At 34.1% G+C, this 12,285-nt stretch overlaps 2 protein-coding genes across 2 annotated transcripts; both read right to left on the reverse strand.

Annotated features, from left to right (window-relative positions):
* Positions 1 to 390: 390 nt before the first annotated feature.
* On the reverse strand, positions 391 to 4,551 carry LOC142539980 (ferric reduction oxidase 4-like). Its single transcript, XM_075645788.1, has 8 exons — positions 4,349 to 4,551; positions 4,171 to 4,264; positions 3,754 to 3,933; positions 3,319 to 3,556; positions 2,894 to 3,221; positions 2,043 to 2,277; positions 1,056 to 1,765; positions 391 to 698 (listed from the first exon to the last, which is right to left on the reverse strand). The coding sequence occupies exons 1-8, from the start codon at positions 4,497 to 4,499 to the stop codon at positions 559 to 561; spliced, it is 2,076 nt and encodes a 691-aa protein (XP_075501903.1). The 5' UTR covers positions 4,500 to 4,551; the 3' UTR covers positions 391 to 558.
* Positions 4,552 to 6,209: 1,658 nt separating this feature from the next.
* LOC142539992 (uncharacterized) lies at positions 6,210 to 10,658 on the reverse strand. The gene is made up of 6 exons (XM_075645813.1): positions 10,288 to 10,658; positions 9,873 to 10,099; positions 8,849 to 8,959; positions 8,282 to 8,437; positions 7,059 to 7,297; positions 6,210 to 6,747 (listed from the first exon to the last, which is right to left on the reverse strand). The coding sequence occupies exons 1-6, from the start codon at positions 10,554 to 10,556 to the stop codon at positions 6,424 to 6,426; spliced, it is 1,326 nt and encodes a 441-aa protein (XP_075501928.1). The 5' UTR covers positions 10,557 to 10,658; the 3' UTR covers positions 6,210 to 6,423.
* Between the last annotated feature and the right edge of the window lie 1,627 nt (positions 10,659 to 12,285).

Raw genomic sequence — 12,285 nt, forward strand, 5'->3', positions numbered from 1 at the left:
TCATCCGTGAAAAATATTATTTTTTATGCTAAGAGTATTACTTTTTATTGTGAATATCGGTAGGGTTGACCCGTCTCACAGATAAAGATTTGTGAGACCATCACACAATAAACCTACTTAAGTAAAAAAAATGTAAGAGCAAAACACGACTTTCAATATTAAAACTTATAATATTATCTAATAATTTTGGATGTGACGTTGAAAAATGCTACTATAATATAAAAAAATTCAGACGTGCATTATATCAGATATTCTTGACTTGACTTATGACACATCGATAATTAGACAAAAATGGATGAAAATAAAATTTAGTATACCAAAACTGAAAAGTTTGTGAACCAAATGTGGACAATTAGAACAAAAAATTTGTTTTCTTTTTTGTAGATGAAAGAACTTAATAGTGTCACCAGACTTAAAAGACATTCAACAGCAAAATTCATTTCTTACACTATGAATATCATGTGTTCTCACTCACAAGGCAAATATCACGCATGCGTATATACACACACACACTCATTAAAGACTATACATATTCAACTTCGTATTCAAGCATCGTCATCACCAACTGAAACTAATGGACTCAAAATGCAGGTTTTTGGCAGAACCGGATGCGCATATTTTAGCAACATCATGTCTCATGCTCTTAGGGCCACAAACCAAAACTCCAACATCTGATCCTTTGCATTCAAGAAGTATGCCTGCCACAATTGTACCAAGTATCTCTCGTTATTATCGGGAGCGAGAATAAAGCAGTGCAAAATCTTCTGATACATTAATTAAATAAATGTTTATCCCGCGTCATATTATGAACAATTTCAGTTTGTCAAGAGTCAATTTAGTCTCTGATGTTTCCATGTATTTTGTTTCTAGTTTTGGCCTAATCCCACTCTCATTTTTCGTTTTGTTTACGGGTACGTATCTATGTTTAAAGGCGATACCCTGCTAATGTCTTGATCAACTTACAAAATTGTATGTATATATTTTGATAGCAGTGTCTAGGCATGATTGAAACACCGAAGGAAAAGATATCAAATTAGAAGAAAGAGAGCACTTACTCTTTACGTCAGGTCTAGCACCAAAATGCACCTTCGTAGACTGTACAAGAGATTGATGAGGAAGACTCTCAAGCTCCGTATCCCTAGTACATAACCAAGAAGCGGGCGACATAGTTGGTATCGCAAAATCGACATTCTGAATCTGCTTCTCTTCAGCAGATATCTTTCTCTTTTGCCACAAGAAAACAACACTAGCTGCTACAAAAATACTAGAACACACCAGAAACATGTCCCAAAGAATCTTGAAGCTGTAATGGTAATTATCCTTTCTACGTTCCACTGGATAGATATGGTAACGTGTAACAAGGCCTAAAGATATCAAAAACAAGACAAATGAGGACGATATTATCACAGCAAGACACAGCCAGCTATTCTTGCCAAGAACCGGGGAAATAGGGGAATCCAATGGATTTGGCTTTAACAGTTTGGTTTGGATCTGTTTCTTAGAATCTTCTACGGGTTTTTCAGTTTCTCTTGTAATATATGCTTCAATCTGTAGTTGTAGATTGGAGAGGTCTAAAGGGGTTCCAGATAAAGGGAGCAAAAGGTCGAGCATCCTGAGATCGGTTGTGTTCTTGAAGGTGGAGATTAGGAGAATGTTTGGAGCTTTAATGGTGGATCCTGTAGTGGTTTTGTGAATGATCTGGCGTAGTATGGATATAAATGGAGTTATGCCGCTTCCTCCGCTAATCATCACCAATGACTCGTGACTGTGACAAGTTTTTAACATTGTTAGCATGCGTATAGTCGTCAAGATTAAAGAAATAAATAACTAAGATTTGAATCCAAGCAGCTCAATACCAGTCTAGAGCTTAATCGAATTATACGTGTTTGAACATGACTATAAGAGTCGCACAAGCAGATCGAGCGGTTAAAACATATCATTGATCGAATTGCATGCAATATACAAATGATCGAGTGGCTCGACTTACGTGGAAATTGATGCCTGATACTATTGGCTTAATTCTTTCAGTCTGTTATGCTTACCTTAGAAAATGAGACGATGCAGGTCCATAAGGTCCTTCGGTTGATACCTCGAGATGATCAAAAGAAGAAAGCTGTGTATATAGCTTTTGAGTCCAACTACCTTGGCTTTTAATGGCAACGCTTAGTGTTTGTGGCTCCAGGTTAGAGTTTGAAGTCACCGTAAATGGATGCCACTGCAACTTGCATACGCTTGGAACATGCAGAAACAAGACACTCGTCGGAGTGTAACTCAACTCTGCAAGCAAAAAATTATTTAAGTCGAGGGCTAGCAGGAAATTTAAGGTGAAAAAGTTCGATGAAATATATCTTGGAGAAACGTGTTAGGATATTAAACGAAGTAATATCGTAGCGGAACACCACAAGTAATATCAACAATGAATAAGATTGCCCAAAATTTACGTTCACTCTAAACATCTCACGGAGATCACTTCTTTATTAATAACAAAGAAACAAGATAATTGAAAATACAAAGTATTTCACTCAGAAAATTCTGATTTTAACACTCATTTTCTCTCCCAATTTCTTCCAATGATAAATACTCCTTAAGAAATCTCACACTAAAACATGTATCTCACTTCTACACTAATGATGGTAGATGAGAGGATTTTTTGTTTTGATGTGATTTTGAAACGAAGAATCGATGAATATTTATACGTGAAGTTTAGGTAATTATTTGTAAAAAATGAAGTGGTTTGAATTCAAATTTGTTGGCTTGATTTGTTTAAGAAAACTAAACTTACTCTTTCTACAATACTAGTAAACAGTACGTGGGCAACACCTGAAAGCAGTTTGTTTGTGCCATAATTAGTTACCCAACATGCTATGAAAATCATTACAGATTTTGTTCTCACCTGGACTTTTGGAAAACGTAAGTTCCATTGTACCGTTAGGCAAAAGGCGAGTTGAAACCAGTCTAGACTTGCGTCGTGATTGCAAGAACCTCAAATATCGATCGATAATGAACAGAAAGATTCCGGGAAGAATCAAGCATAAGTATGCTACTCCAACGTGAAACATGTAGAAGAACACAAATAGAACATATAGATGGTGAACGTAGAAGAAAACTTCGAACGCTTTCCTCCTGACACGATCAAAACTTGTTACCCACATTCCCAGGGACAAAACGAATGCAATAACTCCAGCTACATTTGACAGATAAGTGCTGCTCCATTGAAGCATCTGCAATACCGGTTTCCTCGCGTTATTAGTTTGTTTTTTTCTCGGTTCGAGGCATAAAGAAAACAAAACCTGGAAAAACCAAGTACATGTATTTTACCAGGTACATCTGATCTGTCATCGCCCACCAGTATATGATGAATCCTACGCTGTGAACTGCAAAAAGGAAATTTGAAACATGGCCAAGCCAAATGTGATATTTGATACTAGATTCAGATGTGAGGCCGACCAGAGGCAAGAGAGACGACCCCCGAGTCACCGGGAAAAACAGGAACGCCCAACATGTGTTTCCGATGTATCCGAGCCTCAGGGATACACTACGAAACTTCGCCTGCCACCTATAATATCCAAGAAAATGAAAATCTTTACTAAAAACTATAGTTCAAGCATACTGAGAAACTCATCATTCGACCATCTGTTGCATCACACACTGTTTTGGCTAGAAAACTTTACACATGAGATGCATCAGCACTAGTAACATGAACCATGATAGTAAAATTGGGTTGATTAAGATTCAACAGTTTCGATGTCGTACACTTTCTCTCCTGTTGTATGCATGTGGAGATTCCCAAAGCTGATATACAAATAGTTCGCCAAAGACCAGATCAGAAGTGCCACAAACATGGCTGCAAATGCAAGTTCCACTGCATTGACTATCCCCAACGGCGCCATTACCATTGCTGGACGTCTCATTGGACGGAAACAACGCCAATTACTGTGAGGAGTTCACGCTCGATCAGTAGTTAATATATCACATTTATCAAGGTTACACAACTCCGAAGTGAAAATGCCCAAGTTTACGCAGAGTGAAATTTGATGGTTGTGTATGAAAACGGACACTCGTAGATTCAATATCAAAATCATACGAACTGCATGCTCAAACTTTCATTTCACATTCAATGCATGTAAGTAAAGGGAACTTGGAAAAAAACTAACAAGTAAAAGACCCAACCTCGGGGAATTCGATTTCGTCTTGAAGTGTAGATGTACGCATCCAAGAACAGCAAGAAGCATGATTGGAAAACTGAATAAAAGAAGATTTGTCCCTGAAGATATCACAAATTTAATCAAATTATTAACCAACATCAACGGCAATAACATCCCCTATTGCATTAAAACAAATATTAAACCTTGTTCTCTGAAGTAAGTGGAGTTGAGATTTTTATTCAATTTGGGAGTCCAAGTATTCTTGTAAACTTTTGTAGGAAGCATAGCCCATATGAAAATATACCCTACAAACACCACAAGGAAGCACACTTGCCATGCTGCATTGGATTTCATATTTCAGAATATGTATGATCTTGGATTATTTCTCTATTATTACATTTATTAAATGGGATTTCCTGGATTCATAGGACAAAAAAAAAGTTTTATTGACCTTTATATATATGTCAAGGTCAAGTCGAAGAAACGGCATGATTCATGCGGAAGTACAAGGATATTGTACTGCAAGCTCGTTTTTCAGGCTTCTTGAACTCTGAACAAGTTAATTTGGATTCATTGAGATATTTTAATGATTTATATAAAAGTCAAAAACTCACGTTTTGTCTTTTACGCTCAAGAGGAGCCATATACAAACTTGTCCACAAATTCTTTGAACAACATCATTCTTTTTGTTAAAATAATCATAATCCCAAACTTGATATATTATGTGTCAATTTGCCTACGTTTTTCATCCAAATATCCCCATGATAGTTGCAATAAATTTAAGTTACTTTAGACATATTTAATGGTCATCCTTTGAGTGCTTTTCTAAACCTTGTCCACTTCCAAAGCCTCGGGCACAAATCATGTGGAGATACATGATCGATATTCCATCGACCCGTGTTATGTATTCGTCCTCGTTAAACGAAAATAGTAACCCCGTTTAAGTTCATTATATCCCCTAGCTAGCTAGTAAACAAATTCAAACAACTTTAAAAAGATGACTCTCGGGGGTCATTGTTAACGTAAAAGATATTGTTCATCTGTGATTAAGTCATCAAAGTACGATGCTATAATTTTTTATATATAAGAAATGTATTTTGGGATAAGATATCTATCACAAATTAGTTTCTAATTCGTTGACATTCATTTTTTTACTAATGCTGAATTCGTGAGGGATGATAGAAGAGGATATTTTGTAACAAAAACAAAATATGTACTGTAAATTATATAGTACATATATTCAATGCTAGTACAATCGATTTTTTTTGTTCTTCGAGTACTTGCGCTAAGGGAGTAATCAGTTGACATTATGCTTAAATAGAAAATATTGGAAATAATATATTGTAATAAATTAATATGGTCAATGTAAAATTTTGTTAGATAATAGATTATTTATTTGTTTATTTTTTTAAATGCATAACATATTAATTATATGGTGAAATGGATTTTTTTTTATATGTCAATTCAGATCTTGTAGGATTCCCAAGAAATTCTTCGATTTCTTCTTAATCATCTGCTTCTCACCTTCCGAGAATAGCCGGGAGTTTAATTTTGAATTTTGACCTATTTTGTCAAAAAAAATGTTTTCGGCACAATAACTTTAAATTCGGATGGTTTGATCTAACTGCTATAAGTCAGAAATTTTTCAATGACGTATCAGTATTTTTCCGTGTCACGTCGACAGATGAATCAAAATAGATGAAAATCAAAAATTAGTTTATCAAAATCAAACATTGAAAACTTAGTGAACAAAAACTCAAAATTAAATAAGTTAGTTGAAAAAATTGTTTTACTTAGTGAACAAAAACTCAAAATTAAATAAGTTAGTTGAAAAAATTGTTTTTATTTAAGTACATATATAATTATTTTATTAAATGGTTCTTCTAAGAATTATGAAGCCATGAATCTTTGAATGTTTACCTTGAATTTGTATCATTGAATTAATTAATCCAAATTATCACACGAATCTATTGTTCAGACACTCATAAAATCTTTTTCAAGTTTTTCTTTAGTTATATATACTATAATATATATACGAATGATCAGATTACCTCTCTAATACAATTAATAATTAAAATTTGACTTTTGACTCAATGATGTTTTCAAGTTTAATTACCATGATACCCATACCCAACAAAAGTAATTGCAATACTATCTTTTATTTTACAAAATAATCAGAACAACCACAAAGAAATTATAGAATATCATGAAAATTACATATTAATTCAATGTGTAATAGTATTTAACCCGATGTCCGTTTGCATGAATCTCTTTGCTCTCACATATATCTAAGAACTAAAGTTCCAAAACCAATACCAAGAAATGTAGCAGTTGATATTCCAAATATTCCCACAAGAATTCCAGGCATAACTAATGATCCCCACCCTTTAGCTGTGGCCATTCCACATGCTGTTGTAGGCCCTCCAATATTAGCATTTGATGCTAACAGCAAATGCTTTGAATCGATCCAAAATAACTTACCAAGACCAATTATAACGATGAGATGCGCGGTCACTTGTACAAAAGCGAACAAGAAAATACCCGGTGCTGTGTTGATTACGTTCCATATGCTGCCACTAGCACCCAAAACCGCAAAAAAGATCTGTTTGCAAAAGAATAGGCGATCCAGATATAAAAGTATTAGTCAACACAAGACGTGCTAAGAGAGTGTAATTTGGTGAAGATCTGGTTTGTCCTCGATTAAAAAGGGGGTTAGAAATGAATATGGAGTTATTTTGCTATGATAAATGTAACAAAATGCCAGGTTTTTTGGTATTAAATAGGCAGAATTGTTACAAGATTACAGCCACCTCAAGTCAAATGAAGATAGATACTGAAACTTGCAAATTCCTATAAAATACTGGAAGTTGTATTGCAGAGGCATAATCTCATAGTAAAATGCACTATGGTTACCTGCATTAATATCACAGAAAATGCATCACCAGCGGGTGCCAAGCGGCGGAAGAAACGTGGAAGCAAAGTTGCTAAAACAACAATTATTGCCGTGATTGCAGAAAGATCGCTTCCTTGAATCCTGAAGAAATTTGTAAGAGAAGTTGCAGCTTTGCAGATAGAAAAGGAAACAGCAATTGCTGTAGCAACGGGGAATACTGAGAGTTGGCTCTCATTAGACACGGGACATGAAGAAGCGTCTGCATAAGATAAAATGAAGGCAATTCCATCAAATGTTTGATTTACTTTGTATGTTGAGGAGGAATAAATAAATGCCTTTAGCTATTGTCAGCCGTGTGTTTGGCATTAACATCATAATCATCACTCTGGTTACATTTGGATCGATGGATTGAAATTCGACGATTTCGATTATAATTTTATTGTTAACCATGAAAAAACAGATGAAATCTTAAATCTATATCTTACTTATTTATACACCGAATTACACAAAATAAAATAGATTTTAAATGCCTCCATTATTATGTGAACCTGAAATATATCCTCATTAACAAACACTATATAAATATTCAAAAGCTATATTTGAAGTTTATGATCTTACTTATCTAGAACTAAAAAAATACATTTGAAATTCATAGTATGAAATCCATCGATCCAAATACAACCTTAAAGTATTTGGCATAGCAACAAATGCTCGATTCTAAAATTAGTATCTAAGCCAATGTCATGTGCTTAATTCTCATGAATTAATTAGTCGGAGCAATTATAGGGAATCTACCGGACAACATGATTGCCTATATGGCAAAATGATTGAGATGTGAGCTTGTGCTAATGTATCTTTTAAAAAGATTTTACTTGAACGCAACCATCAGCAACAATTTTTTGTAAGACAACAAAAATATTGATTCTATATTTAAGAAGTAACGATCGAACGTGGCAAAAGTTGTCGTGCCCCTCGTGCCCATTAGAGTTGAGGTTGCCTAAGTAACCATAAAGCTTTAACCATCATTAAAAATTGAACATCCGAGCGAGCACGTAACTTTCATAGAAAAAACTTATGCATTGGTCCAATTTTCTTTTTATACTTCCGCTGTCGGCAAACACAAATGCTTACACTTTCTACTATAGGATGAGAATACTTTTAGAATAAAGAGTTCTACTGATCAGTGTAACCATGAATTTCTTGTTTCAAATATTTCAAGGTTCAATTTTCTACCTTTACATACCATCATTCAGCTTTGATACCTCTGGAGGGATTTTGGAGGCTAATGAAAACAAGACAACGAAATACAGAGCACAGATGATGTTATCTGCTGCTACACCAGCAGCTATAACTGATGGAGACGTGCCAAGTGCCTCTGAGATTGCAACATAATTGATTGCTGCATGAAATGGAAACATGATCATGAGGATTAATTAAATGCATAAATCAAGAATAGCAGCGAAAGCGCAATATAACAGAGATTTATGCACAAATCATCAGCACAGCTTGTGTTATCTGTCATGGTTAGTACCTGTATGGATTTTCTTATTTAAATGCATAGAGTTTGAGGAGTCTAAAAGGATAACGTAAGGTGGGCTACAACCCTGCAGGTAGTTTCCAAATGTTATGATTTTTAAGTATGACTTTGTTTTGCATTCATGTAATTCTATACGTCTTTGTTTTCATTTTTTCGTCTGATTTTTTTTTTTGTTGTTCCTAACATAAATTAAGGAAAAGTGTTTCATTAATAAAAGAAAATGTTTTCTCGACTTGGAAGATATGTAAGAAGGTTGGATAAGGAACTACTTGCCTCCACCAATATAACTACCCATGAGAGCAGCAGCTATTTTCCAGTTATCCTGACCAAGTGAACGCATAGGCACCAATAGGAATGCCACTATTGTCCCAACGACAGTTGCAACTGAAATTTAAATTGAAGGAAGAAAAAAGTTCAGTTAATTTTTCAATGTATAGGACAAGATCAGATCTACATAACATAGTGCAGTTAAATGAAAAAAAAAATTACAATTACAAAAACTACTAGAAAATAGCGCTCTGGTGACTAGAAGATGATATTTGCATTTCCTTAGAAATTTGATAAAACTACAGTAAATAGGTGAATTGCACTTCTATGCGACTTCAGGAATCGGTTTGAAATTATACTAATCCAGAAACTATTTATCAAAGAAACTTACGCGTAATTACACTTAATAGTACGTCAATCTCCAAACCACCAAAGGGAGGACCAATGATTCCAAGTTAAGTGCCACTCACATCTACTAGTCTATCCAACCGAGCTGACAGCCTAAAAGACATCAAAGACACTCGTGTCAACGAAACACAAATTATGTAAGCTCTCCATAGGAGATATCAATTTCTAACTTTAAATATATTATACAAGTTCGGTAGTTATATTATAACAACAAAGATAATTCTCAAACGGCGATTTTCAAGGGCATAGGAAACCAACTTTTCATATCTTGAAAACTTAAATGAATGATATTTTCAATGAGCATGCTACCAATAACACCAACATGAGTCATCAATTTATATTATAAATGGATGTTGCTGTGCCCAACTTAAATACGACATGTTATTATCTTCCACTAAGTTTATAAAGATCTAAGAACATAAAAATCCAAGATTTGTCATGGAGTAGCGAACTTCAACAGCATCTCAATCAATACCAAATAAAGGAATGCATTCCTAAAAAGGGTATATCAAATACTGGATTTAAACTTCTACAGATGGATTCACAACCTATCGAATTTTATACTTGAGAAAAGACAAAATCTTATTGAATCAAGTCAAGCTTCTGGAATGAAGAAACACACCTGATCCTAACAGAAAAGCCAAGAACAAAGTCCCAGTAGACTGTACAACTTGTCGCAAATCAGCTCTAAACAGCAGCATTGGTATTGTTAATGGTAGCAAATACTGAAACACCGTCGAATATGCCGGTGCGTCGTGAGGAATTATCCCTAGATTACTTGCCGCAAGCCCCATTAAAATGCTGACCAATGCAGCACTTACCATGCTCCCAATCTTAGTCTTTTCCGACCTTCATTCAGTTAATGAATCTCGCCTCAAACAAACCATCTCAAGAGTCAAACTTTTCTCAGGATAAATGAAAAATCGGTGTTTCTACAAGAAACCCACAAGCTAAAAACCATAATAATTTCTCAAAAAGGGAAAAAAACAATCAAAGACTGAACAGATAATCTAATATTTTTCTCAAGAATGGAATACCAGAGGCCGAAGGTGCCGGTTGCCAGGAGTGCAGTCCATACACCCCAGTCATCATTAGGGGAAATCAATGGCGAATTATTCATATGAGAATTGAGCACTAATGGGGTGTCATTAAAATTTCTTTTCTCGAAAAAACTCCCTTTTGACGAAGGAAATACATACGACGACTGTTTGTTGATGATGGGTTTGCCTCCATTATGGGCTTTACAGTGAGTTTGTGACGACAGAGAAGAACAGAAGAGAGCACACGGCGATACTACCGTCGCCATTGACGGCGAGCTTAACAGAGGTGATAAATGCCGCCCGATACCTTCTGCAAGAATATTTTGGAATCTTCTTATCAATTTTCTTGGTGTCAAGGGTTTGGAAACAAATCCTCCTTTCGTTGTGCCACGTGGCAGGCAAACACATATAATAAATTTACGAAAATATCAAAAAATTTGTTAATGGGAGGGGCCGGAGTTTCGAAACCCCGGCACCTGAGTATTCTTAGATGACAAACATAATTATTTTTTACATTTTTTAAAGTAAAAAAACTTAATAATCTATTCTCCTATTCTATTTTATTAAGATTAAGCACATGATAGTAACTACTTAGGAGGACACTAACTTTTTCCTCCAATTTTACCATTATATGATATTAATATTACACTTTTGTTTTTTGTTATTTTGTTTTTTTTTTTAATTTCAACACACATTTTTATTTTTTATTTTTGTTATTTCAACAATTCAAATATCAATTTAGTCACTCCATAAATTGTCAAATTAAATTTTAGTCCATCGATAATGATAAAAAAAATTTGCGACTTAATAACTAGTATTAATAAAAGGAATAATAATAAATTATATTAAATAATTGGCTGATTATGGGGTCGACAGGCCTACAAAGGGGGAGGTTTTGTGGAACTTGGAACACACATATCAACTTCAAACAAATGAGCCACGAACTGTTACGGACAATATTTTATCTGATGATCCAGGAGCTCGAAGGCTCGTTCGGGGCGATCCCACGAGCAGTGAAGATGTTGGTCGAGGGGGTGACTGTAGTTCGGACATATCGACTTCTCGAGTTTTTTCCCAGCTTCTGACCAATAAAGGGAGATGAGATTAAAGACTCATAGCATCTGATTTTTTTAATATCATGTGGAAAAAGATTGTTGAGATATTAAGGGGATGTATTCATTCTATACTTTCAAAGATTTTTAATGACTTTTTTTAAATGATAGACTTTTGTGGAGTTGATAGATTTTTATTGACTTTTATGGAATCTCGTAGAATTGTAAAACAAATTTCACAGACTCTTATAGACTTTTTTTCAAGATTTTTGTAGACTTTTGTAAACTTTTTCATAGAATTATGTGAATTTTGTAGTTTATAATTGTGATTTATTTTTTATTAATTTTTTTAAAAATAATTATTGGACATAGATAACATCTTCAATTTTAAATTATTTTTTTTATTTATGAATGTAAATGAATTTTACTTACTTAAAAGTTAAATCAATTTAATTTGTGAAAAACGACAAATGAACTATCCAATTTATTGAAATCAAAATTTCAATTCTTTATGTCAATTCAACATATTAATGAATAATATTTTTATAAGTTCATAATAAAATTTTATTAAAAGAACACTCAAAATAATGAGTAGTCTTTTATAAAAAAAATCTAATCATTACTGAAAATTTGATCAACATCGTTCTACACTCCATTGGCTATGATATCCCTCCATGCATTAGCATTTGCTCGTTGTTGTTTTTGAGTATTAAATAACTTATCAAAGTCGTCACCTTCATAAACTTGTGCTGATGAAGACAATTGAGCTTCATTATCTAGTTTAATTTGAAATTCATCAAATTGACACTTCTTTCAAAGAAAATTGTGTAATATAGCATATGTCAATACAAGCTGTGGGGACCCGGACGCTAATTCATTCCTTCATCGTCTTTAGGAAATAATTCAAACAATTATAATAAACAGGGTCTAAATTTTTTTTTTT

The sequence above is a fragment of the Primulina tabacum genome, chromosome 1 (assembly GCF_025594145.1).
Source record: "Primulina tabacum isolate GXHZ01 chromosome 1, ASM2559414v2, whole genome shotgun sequence".
In the NCBI taxonomy this organism is placed as follows: domain Eukaryota; kingdom Viridiplantae; phylum Streptophyta; class Magnoliopsida; order Lamiales; family Gesneriaceae; genus Primulina; species Primulina tabacum.